Here is a 17476-nt window from a genome sequence, read left to right on the forward strand (position 1 = left end):
TCCCATAGGGCGGCGCACAATTGGCCTAGCGTCTTCCGGGTTTGGCCGGTGTAGGCCGTCATTGTAACTGACTTGCCTAGTTAAATAAAGGTTCAATAAAAATACTGTGTGTAGTACTTGTGTAAGCCTGACAGTGGATTCCTCTGATGCAAGTCAGCTGTTCCCTTGAAAATCTTGACGAACACCACTGGGTCATTGGCCTTGTTGCTGAACACTGCATGCGGATGGGTCACACGCTGCAGAGACTCACCGTCCACTGAAACCAGCTCATACCTCGCCTGGAGACACACACAAAGACAGGTTAGAGGTACAGACGCCAACACATGCTTACTGTGCAGTGACCTGGGCTCCCACTCAGCATCTACTGCTCTCCTTCATCCCAGTACATTCATTACCATATTCTCTCGCTCGCTCACACACACACGCTCAAGGTTTACCCTCAGCGGAAGGTTATGTTGAAAACACACACACACACAATGCATTGTTTAATGCAGGAAGAGTTCTAGAACCCTGAGGAGAGGAACTTCCTGTGATGTCATCAGGGCTCGCTGAGGATGCACCTGGTTGACAACCCCAATGAAGGGTCACACACAATCACAAGGCAAGAGGTATGTGACATTACAAGGTCTCTTCTCGATTTCCCCCAAACCAGGGCCCTGTTGGAACTCTGAAAATACATCTCCCCTCATGAAACTAATGTTTGATAGCGTTGGTTAACCCAAAACATTGCTGCCTTCCCTTCCGTGACACCAGCACCAAAATACTTCAATCCATTTATCTATAAAGCAAAGTAATTTTGAATATTAGACAATCTCATTCATCCTCGTAGGTAAACATTTATTTATCTTTTTGGGCCTTTCTCTCTCGCCCTGTCCCTGTCTAGCCAATAGGCATCATCCACATGTAAGTGTGTTTAACATTAGTTAGATGGGCATTGCTCCTAGTAGGTAGTGGATCACTGTCCAGACTCCAGGTCATATGTCTGGAGACAGCAACACCAGAACTCTAGGACAGGGTAAATAGTATAATCCTGGTGCTGTTGACTACACAGTGACCTTACTCAGCTAACAGCACAGATGAAAAGGAGCAACACACACACACACAGAGAGACACAGAGAGAGAGACACAGAGAGAGACACAGAGAGAGACACAGAGAGAGACACAGAGAGAGACACAGAGAGACACACAGAGAGAGACACACAGAGAGAGAGACACAGAGAGAGACACAGAGAGAGACACAGAGAGAGACACAGAGAGACACACAGAGAGAGAGACACAGAGAGACACACAGAGAGAGACACAGAGAGAGACACAGAGAGAGACACAGAGAGAGAGACACAGAGAGAGACACAGAGAGACACACAGAGAGACACACAGAGAGAGACACACAGAGAGAGACACACAGAGAGAGACACACACACACCTGGTGGCTAGCTAAAAGGTAGGGTGTTTTCAGACAGGAACAGGGGGACAGGAAAGCCTGCTGTAGTTGTCTACTTGGTCTCTGTGTGGGAGACAGCCAGCAGACACACAAGATAAGGACCGGCTATCAGACTACGCCAGCGAGGTGTGAGGCTGAGTTTAGAAACTGGAGATGGGGGGGGGGGGTCAGAGTAGAGCAAACCAACCATGTCTCTGTTTCCCTCTCTCTCCCAACCATTTCTCTCCCTCCTTGTCCTTCCCCTCCTTCTCAAAGGTCTCTGTCGCATGCGTATGTATGTGTGTGTGAAAGGGGGATTCTAAGGGGAAGTTCTTAGAAACTGAAAGGCTTAGCCGACACCAGATCCCCAGAGTGTATGACACTAATCGGACCTGGGAAGTGCTGTCACCAGGTTCACGGCGGCAGCAACACACACACACACACACACACACACACACACACACACACACACACACACACACACACACACACACACACACACACACACACACACACACACACACACACACACACACACACGATATTGCTGCACTGTTGGAGCTAGAAACATAAGCATTTTGCTGCACCTGCGATAACATCTGCAAAACTCTACTGTACGTGACCTAGTATCTCTCAGGTTAGAGAGCTGTGACCTAGTATCTCTCAGGTTAGAGAGCTGTGACCTAGTATCTCTCAGGTTAGAGAGCTGTGACCTAGTATCTCTCAGGTTAGAGAGCTGTGACCTAGTATCTCTCAGGTTAGAGAGCTGTGACCTAGTATCTCTCAGGTTAGAGAGCTGTGACCTAGTATCTCTCAGGTTACAGAGCTGTGACCTAGTATCTCTCAGGTTACAGAGCTGTGACCTAGTATCTCTCAGGTTAGAGAGCTGTGACCTAGTATCTCTCAGGTTACAGAGCTGTGACCTAGTATCTCTCAGGTTAGAGAGCTGTGACCTAGTATCTCTCAGGTTAGAGAGCTGTGACCTAGTATCTCTCAGGTTAGAGAGCTGTGACCTAGTATCTCTCAGGTTAGAGAGCTGTGACCTAGTATCTCTCAGGTTAGAGAGCTGTGACCTAGTATCTCTCAGGTTAGAGAGCTGTGACCTAGTATCTCTCAGGTTAGAGAGCTGTGACCTAGTATCTCTCAGGTTAGAGAGCTGTGACCTAGTATCTCTCAGGTTAGAGAGCTGTGACCTAGTATCTCTCAGGTTACAGAGCTGTGACCTAGTATCTCTCAGGTTAGAGAGCTGTGACCTAGTATCTCTCAGGTTAGAGAGCTGTGACCTAGTATCTCTCAGGTTAGAGAGCTGTGACCTAGTATCTCTCAGGTTAGAGAGCTGTGACCTAGTATCTCTCAGGTTAGAGAGCTGTGACCTAGTATCTCTCAGGTTAGAGAGCTGTGACCTAGTATCTCTCAGGTTAGAGAGCTGTGACCTAGTATCTCTCAGGTTAGAGAGCTGTGACCTAGTATCTCTCAGGTTAGAGAGCTGTGACCTAGTATCTCTCAGGTTAGAGAGCTGTGACCTAGTATCTCTCAGGTTAGAGAGCTGTGACCTAGTATCTCTCAGGTTAGAGAGCTGTGACCTAGTATCTCTCAGGTTAGAGAGCTGTGACCTAGTATCTCTCAGGTTAGAGAGCTGTGACCTAGTATCTCTCAGGTTAGAGAGCTGTGACCTAGTATCTCTCAGGTTAGAGAGCTGTGACCTAGTATCTCTCAGGTTAGAGAGCTGTGACCTAGTATCTCTCAGGTTAGAGAGCTGTGACCTAGTATCTCTCAGGTTAGAGAGCTGTGACCTAGTATCTCTCAGGTTAGAGAGCTGTGACCTAGTATCTCTCAGGTTAGAGAGCTGTGACCTAGTATCTCTCAGGTTAGAGAGCTGTGACCTAGTATCTCTCAGGTTACAGAGCTGTGACCTAGTATCTCTCAGGTTACAGAGCTGTGACCTAGTATCTCTCAGGTTACAGAGCTGTGACCTAGTATCTCTTAGGTTACAGAGCTGTGACCTAGTATCTCTTAGGTTACAGAGCTTTGACCTAGTATCTCTTAGGTTACAGAGCTGTGACCTAGTATCTCTTAGGTTACAGAGCTACAGTATGTCTCTCAGACATCACCCCCATTTCACCTCACTGTAACCTCTGACCTGATCCCCCTGCTTCATTCAGGATCTTTCTTTCCGGTAATACACTCTGGCTAAGATATTATAGGGTGTCCAATCAAAAACATTTTGACCAATGTGTAAAATAATATGTTAATTGTGTAGATACTCCTCTAAGAAACCCCATGGTCTCCATCATAATCCGTTGAAAAGTTATTGGTGTTTTTACCCTTGTAGGATGGTCAAAATTAGAGTGACTAAATCAATGGAGGCCAGAGAACAGTGGTCATAAATCAGGAGAAAAGCATTGTGTCAGCCAGGCTGGATGCTGTGAGAGAATTAAGGCTAACTCATTTTTCTTCTCAAATCCGGAGGACATAAAACAATAGAGGTAAGATCGATATCAATGTTGAGACATGACATTTTGTATTTTCATATTTAATTCTATGCTTTTAATTTTAATATGAACAAAAACAGGCGTATCTCTGTGAAATGTCAACGGAGCACTGAGCGTACCTACCACAAGCTTTTTATTTTCAAAGCCTTTTACATTTATTTCAGCTCGTGTCATGCTAATTTAGCTATTTGCGACCCACGGAAACAACTTGGAAGACGTGAAATCCGATGAGGCTGCACCACTATGTCAACAGAGCTCAGTGCTTTTTATCAGATGTATTAGGTTATGAAATATGACCTCTAGGATATAATATTAATGATGTCAGAGAACGACCCCACTGAGCGATTCAGAACATGAAGAATCATATTTGTCTTGGTCAAATGTATTTTATAACGAAAGAAAGTGAAAAGTCCTCACCAAAGCGTGTTTTCACCCACTCTGGTTAGAGTGGGTGAGTGGAGTGGACACCCTACATATCATTCAGGAGACGCACACTCACACACTCAGCTATTGTACACTATTCTCCTCACAGAGCTGTGAGCAAGGTGACTTCCTCATGTTTTGGTCAGCTGGCGCCCATCCGAACTCGGCGAGGTGAACCGAACGATTATACTCAAATACTCCCTTGAAAGACAGTACTATGTTCAGACACCGTTGTCAATATACACTTCCTCAAAATAGTCACAATGTATGTAATTAAGGAATTCATTTTGGCGTTTTTGCCGAGGATATCTTCGTCACTCAACTTTACATCTAACTAAGATGTTTGGTGCAGTATTTCTCCAGTGAAAAAAATTGCATGAAAGCGAGTCGGCTATCATTGAATGACAAACACTTCATTGAACAATCCCTACTGTTGACCAATAACCAACGAAGGGGCGAAGACTTCAGCACTGAACTTTGTCTTGCCTCGAGCAGGGGAAAAAAGTGTGCACGAACAGCTGAAAAAACCCTTTGATGACCAAAACGAACAAAAACATCACAAAACATTATAATGCATTATAAATACAAAAGTATGTGGACACCCCTTAAAATTAGAGGATTCAGATTTTTCTGCCACAACTGTTGCTTCGAGCACAAAGCATTGCAATCTCCATAGACAAACATTTGTAGTAGAATCGTCTGTCCTCGGTTGCAACACTCACTAGTTCCAAACGGCCTCTGGAAGCAGCGTCACCATAAGAGCTGTGTGTCGGGAGCATCATGAAATGGCCGAGCAGCCGCTCACAAGCCTAAGATCACCATGCGCAATCCCAAGCATCGGCTGGAGTGGTGTAAAGCTCGCCGCCATTGGACTCTGGAGCAGCGGAAACGCATTCTCTGGAGTGATGAATCAAACGTCACTATCTGGAAGTCCGACTGACGAATCTGGGTTTGGCGGATGCCAAGAGAACGCTACCAGCCCCAATACATAGCATCAACTGTAAAGTTTGGTGGAGAAGGAATAATGGTCTGGGGCTGTTTTTCATGGTTTGGGCCCCGTATTTCAAGTGAAGGAAAACGTTAAAGCTACAGCATACAATGACATTCTAGATGATTCTGTGCTTCCAACTTTGTGGCAACAGTTTGGTGAAGGCCCTTTCCTGTTTCAGCATGACAATGCCCCTGTGCACAAAGCGAGGTCCATACAGAAATGGTTTGTTGAGATCGGTGTGGAAGAACTTGACTGGCCTGCACAGGGCCCTGACCTCAACCCCATGAACACCTTTGGGATGAATTGGAACGCCGACTGCGAGCATTAGTGCCCAACCTCACGAATGCTCGTGGCTGAATGGAAGCAAGTTATTGAACAACCCCGAGCGGCACAGCGGTCTAAGGCACTACATATAAGTGCCTGAGGCGTCACAACAGACCCTGGTTCGATTCCAGGCTGTATCACAACCGGCCGTGATTGGGAGTCCCATAGGGCGGCGCACAATTGGCCCAGCGTCGTCTGGGTTAGGGTTTGGCCAGGGTAGGCCGTCATTGTAAATATGACTTGCCTAGTTAAATAAAAGGTAAAAAATATTTAAATAAAGTACCCGCAGCAGTGTTCCAACACCAAGTGGAAATTCTTCCCAGAAGAGTAGAGGCTGCTATAGCAGCAAAGGGGGGGACCAACTCCATATTAATGCCCATGATTTTGGAATGAGATGTTTGACGAGCTGGTGTCCACGTAATTTTGGTCATGTAGTGTATACGCAAACTGTTCTGGATGGGAAGCATGCGGGTGTCTTAAAATAGTTTCCTCTCTCCACCACTTCGCTCTCATTCTACCACTCATAAGACTGTCAGTCAGACAAAAGCCTGACACACCAACACAGGCACACACACTAGCAAAGCCTTTTCATTCAGGTATTGTAGACTCAGAGTTCTGAGCCCAGGCCAAACTTGAGTGTTGTTTACAAACGTCACAGACCAATACATATCGCTAAACACATCACCTTGTATTATATGGCTCAGCTTGGATTAAAGCATGAGCTGCCGGAATATTACAGTGATCTCCTAAATAAGCTTACCATCAGAGCGTCACTGGTAGAGGCAGCTCCTCCTGGAAACATCATCTCATTCTCCATCCCACCTGAGATACTGATACCTGTAGAGACACGGAATATCTCCACAGAGTGCCAGTGTAGGTGTAGGCTTTTGCCAATCAACTAAAAATCATAGTCTTTAGTACAAGACTAAGTTGAATCAGTTGTGTTACTGCTTTGGCAAGATTGAAATCCTGCATCTACAGGGGAAGATGACCAACTGTTGCTGTAGACTAAAGAGACACAGTAAATAGCCTTACTAAGGGTATTTTTCAGACTGGGCCATTAATAACAATAAGCAGGTGATGCACTGACCTCTACTGGTGGGGCCGGGTACTAGGCTACTGATTAGTGGGCGGCTGACTGATGGGCATACTCACCCAGAGACTGTTTCGTCTTAAAGATGGTCAACGTGGCGATCTCATGTCCTGAACTGGTACAGGTGGTATGTTTCCATGGTGACCATTCTGCGACTGTCCTGGCGAATATCTGTTCACTTGTTTCCCCTTCCCTGTCTGTCCCAGTCCCCCCTCTCCCTCCCTGTCGAGAGGGTTCAGTCCTGCGGAGGGGGCTCAGGGGGAGGGGTTGAGTGTTCCTACCTCCCCTCTCAGCACTGCACTCCCATTGGTCCATTTTGCCCCTCCCGCTGTGTCCATTCCTCACAGGCGACCACCCCCGCTCTGGAGTGGTATCTTCCGACAGCAATGAGGTCTAATCATAGAGCCGGGGCGTACCATTCTCACTACGTGGGGAGTAGATCGGTTGGCGTTGGCGTAGGGTGGTGTGTGGGGACTTGGCGAGGAGCCATTTGAGCGGTGAGGGGATCATGAGCGGAAGGTGTGGTGTTTGTTGCAGGAGACCTAAGAGAGGCCAGACAGACGGTCTATCTTAAAGTCCTGGGCTGGCTGAAGCTGGAAACCACCATGGTAGTCTGGAGAGAAGATATACATGACATCATACATATTAGCAGACACACGCGAAGACAGACACAGACTCAGTCCTTTAACCCCAGTAGACCAACAGTATTGTACTATAGTTTTACACCCTCCCAGCCCTGGTCAACCCTCTGTGTTTGACAGTGACATTGCGTGGGAGTTCTCTTGTGTCAGTCAACACAAAATGGAGTCCATTCACCCCAGGAACCATCAGCAACTCTCTATCGGAAGCCATCACACCCACCTACTCAGTAACATGAGTAATAGTAGGCAATTAAGGTCACAGTTATAAAAACTTAGAACACTGAAGACACCATTCTACTGACTCTGAAAAACACCAAAAGAAGAACTACCTGTACACAGCCAATCTGTAAATAGCACACCCGACTACCTCCTCTCCATGTTATTACTTACCCTCTTGCACCCCAGTATCTCTACTTGCACATCATCATCTGCACATCTATCACTCCAGTATTAACGCTAAATTGTAAATATTTTCGCCTGTAGGGCCTATTTATTGCCTACCTCCCTACTCTTCTACATTTGCACACACTGTACATAGATTTTTCAATTTCTTTTATTTTGTGTTATTGACTGTACTTTTGTCTATGTTTAACTCTCGCACTGCTTTGCTTTATCTTCGCCAGGTCGCAGTGGTAAATGAGAACGTGTTCTCAACTGGCCTACCTGGTTAAATTAAAGGTTAATTAAAATATATATATATTTTTTAAGCTGCCAGTTGATTCTCTGACTATAACACCCCTTCAGGGCTTTGAGGTAGGCTACTCACTTCTGAAGAGTTCTGTCAAACATGGCAGAAAGGACGGAAAGCCCATTCTGCTTTTGGGGCGCATGCTCAGCCGGTTGACACAGAGACGCAGCACCTGGGAAGAAATGTGTATTCAGTTACCAGAACAGGGCAGGATCCAGCAAACACTACTAACCCTTACACTTAGATATGAAAAGAATATGGCTAAAATGCTGAAAGTCCATCAGAAGGCATGCTGGAGCTATTACCATATGGCCTTAACATATCAAATACTTTCTAATCCTAGGGGTTGGGGGATAGTGGTAGCTTCAAGGGAGGGCCCAAGTGATTACAAAATACATTCAAGAGTGGAAATTAAGAAATATACATTTACAACACTACATGATAACACAAGATGATAACTGAAATAGCAAAAGTCTTGAATAAGCTAATTAACAGTTAACATTTCATTAACAAAAATGCAGCATAAAGGCTACATACCCTTTGTTCCAAAGACACTCCAAAGTATGCCAGAAAGAAACTCCTTTTAAGCAGTCCACAAATGGGAGAAGTATGAAGACTTTCAAAAACGTGTGTTAATCCTCCCAAGAAAAAAAAGGAAAAAAATAAAATAAATCAGCCTCCAAAAATGGCTGAAACTAACATCTGCTCAGAAAAATGTATATCACAAAAACATCCACGAACCTGTAAGCACTTGGATAAGTGTCTAAATGACAAAAAAAGTAGATATTTATTCATTAAAATATAAACAAAGACAATCCACTCATTTGTCTAAAAAAGGTGACAAAAAGTCCAACAAAGAAAATGCCAAGTAGACATTAAAAAAAAGTTGCTGTACATTCTTAGTGTTTCCATGGTGTTTCAAAACAATGCGGTAGCGATGTCTCAAGGATCCCGGATAGACCGGTTTGCAAGTTTTAAAGTTTGAATGGCAAGCAGTAGAAAAAGCTGCAATGTGCATCTCAGTCACACATTTACTTGCATACCTTGTAATGCCACAGGTGTCAGAGGAACACCTGAGAATGTCAATGAAAGTGTCCTTAAAAATAAAAATACTTTCACTTCATAGTTGACCTTAGAATAGAAAAGTATGGGTAACTGCAAAGCAAGTCTTGATGCAGTGTCTTTCTTAATCTCTCCTCATTTTTTTTTTTTTTTGTGAAATAGAAATAGCCCACTGATAAGTCACTCCAAAAATGGCTGAAAAACAAACTTGCAAAAAGAAAAAGATTATCCATAGGATTTTTTTACCAATGCCTAGGGCTACTCTTATTTAGAAAAAATATCCTTGTTCACCTTATTTACATCAAAAAAGATCAGGAGGTTCATCTACAGAGGCTTTCAAAGGTAGAAAAGTTAGGCTAGTCAATGAACATGTCGTTTAATGGTGAAGAAAAAATACGTCTAGAAATAAATCAGTCTTCACAGCAAGAACAAAAGTGAACCAACAGGAGGCCAAGGGAATCTGCAAAATCCACTATTTAAAGATTTAACCGTTAACACAAATCCCATACACAAAAGTATGTGGACACCTCTGACTATATTCTTATAGAATTTTCACAAATGCCTTACTATATTTCATTCTCAAACATTCAATGAATTTATAAAAACGACCATATCTAAAAGTGATCACGTGTCTGAAAACGGTAAAAATATATATATATAATCTTCCTGGGATGTATATGAACAGATCTAAGATTACATATTGCTAAAACGCTGTCAGTTCCACTTTAAGATCAAAAATGTATTCTAGGCTATCATAGAGAGAAGACGCATATCCTTTAGCCTTTTTACATCCTATTAGTAAATATTTACACCATTACCAGTAACTGAAATTTAAGTTTTGTTTTTTGCAGGTTTGGATGCAATGTCGAGGTCCAGGCCTATTTCCTTGCAGTGTGGGTAGCACTTTTGAACGCAGATTGCTAAGGACATTGTTTAATTTAATAAATGTTACAATATGGCTGTAACGTAACAAAATGTGGAAAAAGTCAAGGGGTCTGAAAACTTTCCGAAGGCACTGTATGCAAATAGGTTTTTGCCCACGTAAGGGAGTATTGTCCTGCTTTCATTGTCTTTGGATCAGGAAGTTCAAACACTTCTGTTAACCACCCAGGTTTTCTTCTCTTGTAATGCATCTTGCTTCTGGCCATTTTTAAAGTCATATCATTACTCATTTTGCAAAAGAAGATCAAAGTTGTATTAACCCTCCAGCATGACAATGCCACCAGCCATACTGCTCATTCTGTGCGTGATTTCCTGCAAGACATGAATGTCAGTGTTCTGCCATGGCCAGCAAAGAGCCCGGCTCTCAATCCCATTGAGCACGTCTGGGAACTGTTGGATCGGAGGATAAGGGTTAGGGCCAATCCCCTCAGAAATGTCTGGAAACTTGCAGGTGCCTTGGTGGAAGAGTGGGGTATCGCACAGCAAGAACTGGTAAATCTGGTGCAGTCCATGAGGAGATTTACTGCAGTACTTAATGCAGCTGGTGGCCACACCAGATACTGACTGTTACTTTTGATTTTGACCCCCCTTGTTCAGGGACACATTATTCCATTACGGTTAGTCAGATGTCTGTGGAACTTGTTCAGTTTATGTCTCAGTTGTTGAATCATGTTCATACAAATATTTACACGTTAAGTTTGCTGAAAATAAATGCAGTTGACAGTGAGAGGACATTTCTTTTTCTGCTGAGTTTATATTCATCCTCTACAGTTTTGACATTGTAGACTTCAGAGGGAAAGTTCAAATGATTCACAATTAGCTGGAAGAGGAGGACTAGTAGGTAGTTCTACATTGCAGCCGATTGCTGTAGCAGATGAGGATAGAACAAAAGGTATGGCAGTACCATGTTTTGGGAGATTGTTGGCCTGATGTTGTCGTTCAGTTGGTGTTTGCCTAAATATCTGAAGTTGGGTAGACTTGACTTTCAAAAGAACCCTTTTCTGCAATGCGTAGTGACAATTCTGGGAGTCTGAATACATTTCCTGTCAGAATATCAATTGGCGTTGAGCCATGCCATGAACAATCTTTGATTAAATGCTCTTCGTGGCGATAGTGTTTGCCATGATTAGGATATACCAGTCTTGCATCTTGTTCCATGGTCTTCCGTGAGATTTCTTTGATATTCCTTTAGGTAAATCATCTGAAAGCACTGGTTTTTTTTGTTGTTGCACGGCTTTAAATAAACATTAGGTATTATGAACACTTCTTTCGACATTTTACCCTTTCCCAAGAGCTCAGGTTTGTGTTTTCGAACCGTCACTTTACTCTAAATCCATAATTGAGCTTGATAACGTCTCTGATTTTGCAAACTACGATCAAAATTGTATTCTAGAATATCAGAGAGCAAACAAAATATCCACCCATCTTTTCCAATCTTACCTCAATGATTCTTACGCAAGTATATATGAACCTCGATAACGACACTGTTAGTCAGTAAATTCAATTCCAGTTTCGTTTTTGCAGGTTAGGATGCAACATCAATGTCCAGACCTATTTCATGAGAGATCGGGTAGCACTCTTACACCCATTTGTGTGTTAAACTTCACATATCTAAGTTGGTAACATTTTGATTCGTTTCATCAGCACAAAGTGCAAGGTCAACCTTATCAGAGATGCTCTCTAGCTTGACCCAATGAGGTTCTACTTGTCTGACTTCCAGCAAATTGCCTCCCTTCGACACCCTGGCTAATAACATGTCCATTTCTTATTTTTTTCTTCATTAAAGCCAACCTCCTCCTTTTTGTTACTTCTTTCAGTCTTTGGTATTTCGGCTCAAGTGTTACTGTAGTGGCCTTCTGGTGATTGGAAAACTCTGCAGAATTCTTTTGTTTGCGACGTTTTTTCATGAAAGGATCCTTGTAAAATTCACATTTCTTTCGACCTTGTAAATGTGTCTTTCTCATCCAAACTACTCCTAACCCATCCATAATCTCTTGAGCCAGCTCAGTTTTCCCACTTTGTAAATCCAGATCAAAATTTTGGTCTAGAACATCACAGACAATCTGCCTGTAATTTCCACACACTTCTGAAGCAAAATCAGCCAATTCAAACATTATGTCTCTGGTCAATAGATGCAAGTCAAGTTTCTCCTTTTTCACACATTTAGATTTCACATCCAGGTCAAGTCCTTTTTTCTTACAGAGAGGGTAGAGGTACTCCAATGCTTCTTCTAATGTGGGCATCATTAAGGATTCCTCCATTGTTATGTCTGTCTGAGTGAAGACGCTTTCTGTCTGGACATGTTGAGGATAGATCACAGCCAGATCAGCCTCATCCTTTGTGCATATTTCATGAGGTCCATTTTCAGGACCAAAGAGTGCGGTCTCATCCGCACACCGTGTTAAAACTGTCTCAGTAAAGAGGCTTTCAGTCTTCACATGCGGAGGAGATATCAGGTCCACAACAGGCTCCTCCTTTATGCAGATGTCAAAGGGTGTACGATTTTCTGAGACGCTGTCATGCAAATTGGACCTTGCCCATGTAAGAGAGCGGTTACTTGCTTTCATTGTCTTTGGATCAGGAAGTTCAAACACTTCTGCTAACCACCCAGGTTGTATCTTCTTGTAATTCTTTTTCATGTCTTTTAGTTTTGCCATAGTCCGGGCAGAAAAAGTATATTGTACTTCATTACAAACACCAAGATCAAAGTTGTATTCTAGAATATCATAGATAACACGCTGTTCAGCGCTTTTAATCATCGCTTTAGCATATTCAGACACCTCAACCATTACACCATTTGTCAGTAAATGACGATCAAGTTTCTGTTTCACTCCAGATTCAACATTGAAATCTACACCAATTTCCTTGCACTTCGTGTATGGAGCTTTCCAATACTTTCCACAATCTCTTGGGTTATGTTTTGAGTAACTGACACGCCACTGCCGTATATATTTATCCTCTACCGCTTTTTGGCATTGCAGTCTTAGTCTTCTATCGGCATTGTAGTCTTCGTCTTCATCAGAAGGAAAGTTGAATGGTTCACAATAATCTGAAAGAATAGGCCTCGGTCTAGTAGATACAGCTAAATTACATCCGCTTTCTGTAGCAGGTGAGGTTTGCACAGAAGGAACGGCAGTACTATATCTTGCTAGATGAACATTTTCAGCAGGCAATGGCAATTCAATATTGGTCTGGGTTTGGTTTACGCTAAACACCTGTGAAGATGGGTTGATTTGAGCTTCAAAATAACCACAGTGAGTGAATGCAGGTTTGGATGCAACATCAAGGCCCAGACCTATTTCATGACAGAGTGGGTAGCAGTCTTTCACCAGTTCTTTGGTGTTAAACGTCACATTTGAATGGTCTAAGTTGGTAACATTTTGCTTCGTTTCATCAGCACAAAGTGCAAGGTCAATCTTATCAGAGATGCTCTCTAGCTTGACCCAATGAGGTTCTACTTGTCTGACTTCCAGCAAATTGCCTCCCTTCGACACCCTGGCTAATAACATGTCCATTTCTTATTTTTTTTCATGAAAGCCAACCTCCTCCTTTTTGTTACTTCTTTCAGTCTTTGGTATTTCGGCTCAAGTGTTACTGTAGTGGCCTTCTGGTGATTTGAAAACTCTGAAGAATTCCTTTGTTTGCGACGTTTTTTCATGAAAGTATCCTTGTAAAATTCACATCTCTTTCGACCATGTAAACGTGTCTTTCTCTGCCAAACTGCTCTTAACGCAACCATAATCTCTTGAGCCAGCTCAGTTTTCCCACTTTGTAAATCCAGATCAAAATTTTGGTCTAGAACATCACAGACAATCTGCCTGTAATTTCCACACACTTCTGAAGCAAAATCAGCCACTTCAAACATTACATCTCTGGTCAATAGATGCAAGTCAAGTTTCTCCTTTTTCACACATTTAGATTTCACATCCAGGTCAAGTCCTTTTTCCTTACAGAGAGGGTAGAGGTACTCCAATGCTTCTTCTATTGTGGGCATCATTAAGGATTCCTCCATTTTTATGTCTTTCTGAGTGAAGACGCTTTCTGTCTGGACATGTTGAGGATAGATCACAGCCAGATCAGCCTCATCCTTTGTGCATATTTCATGAGGTCCATTTTCAGGACCAAAGAGTGCGGTCTCATCCGCACACCGTGTTAAAACTGTCTCAGTAAAGAGGTTTTCAGTCTTCACATGCGGAGGAGATATCAGGTCCACAACAGGCTCCTCCTTTATGCAGATGTCAAAGGGTGTACGATTTTCTGAGACGCTGTCATGCAAAAGGGACCTTGCCCATGTAAGAGAGCGGTTACTTGCTTTCATTGTCTTTGGATCAGGAAGTTCAAACACTTCTGCTAACCACCCAGGTTGTATCTTCTTGTAATTCTTTTTCATGTCTTTTAGTCTTGCCATAGTCCGGGCAGAAAAAGTATATTGTACTTCATTACCAACACCAAGATCAAAGTTGTATTCTAGAATATCATAGATAACACGCGGTTGAGCTGTTTTAATCTCTCTAGCATATTCAGACACCTCAACCATTACACCATTTGTCAGTAAATGACGATCAAGTTTCTGTTTCACTCCAGATCCAACATTGAAATCTACACCCATTTCCTTGCACTTCTTGTATGGAGCTTTCCAATTCATTCCATAATGTCTTGGGGTTTTTCTTGAGTAACTGACACGACACTGCCGTATATACTCATCCTCTACTGTTTTTTGGCATTGAAGTCTTCGTCTTCCATCGCCATTGTAGTCTTCGTCTTCATCAGAAGGAAAGTTGAATGGTTCACAATAATCTGAAAGAATAGGCCTCGGTCTAGTAGATACAGCTAAATTACATCCGCTTTCTGTAGCAGGTGAGGTTTGCACAGAAGGAACGGCAGTACTATATCTTGCTAGATGAACATTTTCAGCAGGCAATGGCAATTCAATATTGGTCTGGGTTTGGTTTACGCTAAACACCTGTGAAGTTGGGTTGATTTGAGCTTCAAAATAACCACAGTGAGTGAATGCAGGTTTGGATGCAACATCAAGGCCCAGACCTATTTCATGACAGAGTGGGTAGCAGTCTTTCACCAGTTCTTTGGTGTTAAACGTCACATTTGAATGGTCTAAGTTGGTAACATTTTGCTTCGTTTCATCAGCACAAAGTGCAAGGTCAATCTTATCAGAGATGCTCTCTAGCTGGACCCAATGAGGTTCTACTTGTCTGACTTCCAGCAAATCGCCTCCCTTCGACACCCTGGCTAATAACATGTCCATTTCTTTTTTTTTTCTCATTAAATCCAACCTCCTCCTTTTTGTTACTTCTTTCCGTCTTCGGTATTTCAGCTCAAGTGATGCTGTAGTGAAATTCTGGTTACTGCAAATCTCTGCAGGATTCTTTCGTTTGCGACATTTTTCCATGAAAGTATCCTTGTAAAATTCACATCTCTTTCGACCATGTAAATGTGTCTTTCTCTGCCAAACTGCTCGTAACGCAACCATAATCTCTTGAGCCAGCTCAGTTTTCCCACTTTGTAAATCCAGATCAAAATTTTGGTCTAGAACATCACAGACAATCTGCCTGTAATTTCCACACACGTCTGAAGCAAAATCAGCCACTTCAAACATTACATCTCTGGTCAATAGATGCAAGTCAAGTTTCTCCTTTTTCACACATTTAGATTTCACATCCAGGTCAAGTCCTTTTTCCTTACAGAGAGGGTAGAGGTACTCCAATGCTTCTTCTAATGTGGGCATCATTGAGGATTGCTCCATTGTTATGTCTGTCTGAGTGAAGACGCTTTCTGTCTGGACATGTTGAAGATAGATCACATCCAGATGAGCCTCATCCTTTGTGCATATTTCATTAGGTCCATTTTCAGGGCCAAGGAGTGCAGTCTCATCCGCACACCGTGTTAAAACTGTCTCAGTAAAGAGGCTTTCAGTCTTCACATGCGGAGGAGATATCAGGTCCACAACCTTTATACAGGTGTCAAAGGGTGTTCGATTTTTTGAGACGCCGTTATGCAAATTGGACCCTGCCCATCGAAGAGAGCTGTTACTTGCTTTCATTGTCTTTGGATCAGGAAATTCAAACACTTCTGCTAACCATCCAGGTGTCCTCTGGTAATTCTTTTTCATGTCTTTTAGTTTTAACATAATCCGGCTGCCAAAATCAAATTGTAATTCACTACCAACACCAAGATCAAAGTTGTATTCTAGAATATCATAGATAACATGCCGGTGAGCTCTTTTAATCTCTTTAGCATATTCAGACACCTCAACCATTACACCATTTGTCAGTAAATGACGATCAAGTTTCTGTTTCGCTCCAGATCCAACATTGAAAACTACACCCATTTCCTTGCACTTCTTGTATGGAGCTTTCCAATACGTTCCAAAATGTCTTGGGGTTTTCCTTGAGTAACTGACACGACACTGCCGTATATACTCATCCTCTACTGTTTTTTGGCATTGAAGTCTTCGTCGTCTTCTATCGGCATTGTAGTCTTCGTCTTCATCAGAAGGAAAGTTGAATGGCTCACAGTAATCAGAAAGAATAGGCCTCGGTCTAGTAGATACAGCTAAATTACATCCGCTTTCTGTAGCAGGTGAGGTTTGCACAGAAGGAACGGCAGTACTATATCTTGCTAGATGAACATTTTCAGCAGGCAATGGCAATTCAATATTGGTCTGGGTTTGGTTTACGCTAAACACCTGTGAAGTTGGGTTGATTTGAGCTTCAAAATAACCACAGTGAGTGAATGCAGGTTTGGATGCAACATCAAGGCCCAGACCTATTTCATGACAGAGTGGGTAGCAGTCTTTCACCAGTTCTTTGGTGTTAAACGTCACATTTGAATGGTCTAAGTTGGTAACATTTTGCTTCATTTCATCAGCACAAAGTGCAAGGTCAATCTTATCAGAGATGCTCTCTAGCTGGACCCAATGAGGTTCTACTTGTCTGACTTCCAGCAAATCGCCTCCCTTCGACACCCTGGCTAATAACATGTCCATTTCTTTTTTTTTTCTCATTAAATCCAACCTCCTCCTTTTTGTTACTTCTTTCCGTCTTCGGTATTTCAGCTCAAGTGATGATGTAGTGAAATTCTGGTTACTGCAAATCTCTGCAGGATTCTTTCGTTTGCGACATTTTTTCATGAAAGTATCCTTGTAAAATTCACATCTCTTTCGACCATGTAAACGTGACTTTTTCTGCAAAACTGCTGCTAACGCAACCATAATCTCTTGAGCCAGCTCAGTTTTCCCACTTTGTAAATCCAGATCAAAATTTTGGTCTAGAACATCACAGACAATCTGCCTGTAATTTCCACACACGTCTGAAGCAAAATCAGCCACTTCAAACATTACATCTCTGGTCAATAGATGCAAGTCAAGTTTCTCCTTTTTCACA

The 17476-nt window shown here is 42.7% G+C and overlaps 1 protein-coding gene across 1 annotated transcript; it reads right to left on the reverse strand.

Annotated features, from left to right (window-relative positions):
* LOC120017725 (PDZ domain-containing protein 7-like) lies at positions 1–10418 on the reverse strand. Its single transcript, XM_038960673.1, has 5 exons — positions 8610–10418; positions 8151–8244; positions 6806–7356; positions 6411–6487; positions 1–278 (listed from the first exon to the last, which is right to left on the reverse strand). The coding sequence occupies exons 3-5, from the start codon at positions 7056–7058 to the stop codon at positions 93–95; spliced, it is 516 nt and encodes a 171-aa protein (XP_038816601.1). The 5' UTR covers positions 7059–7356; positions 8151–8244; positions 8610–10418; the 3' UTR covers positions 1–92.
* Between the last annotated feature and the right edge of the window lie 7058 nt (positions 10419–17476).

Source organism: Salvelinus namaycush, chromosome 22 (genome assembly GCF_016432855.1).
Source record: "Salvelinus namaycush isolate Seneca chromosome 22, SaNama_1.0, whole genome shotgun sequence".
Classification (NCBI taxonomy): Eukaryota; Metazoa; Chordata; class Actinopteri; order Salmoniformes; family Salmonidae; genus Salvelinus; species Salvelinus namaycush.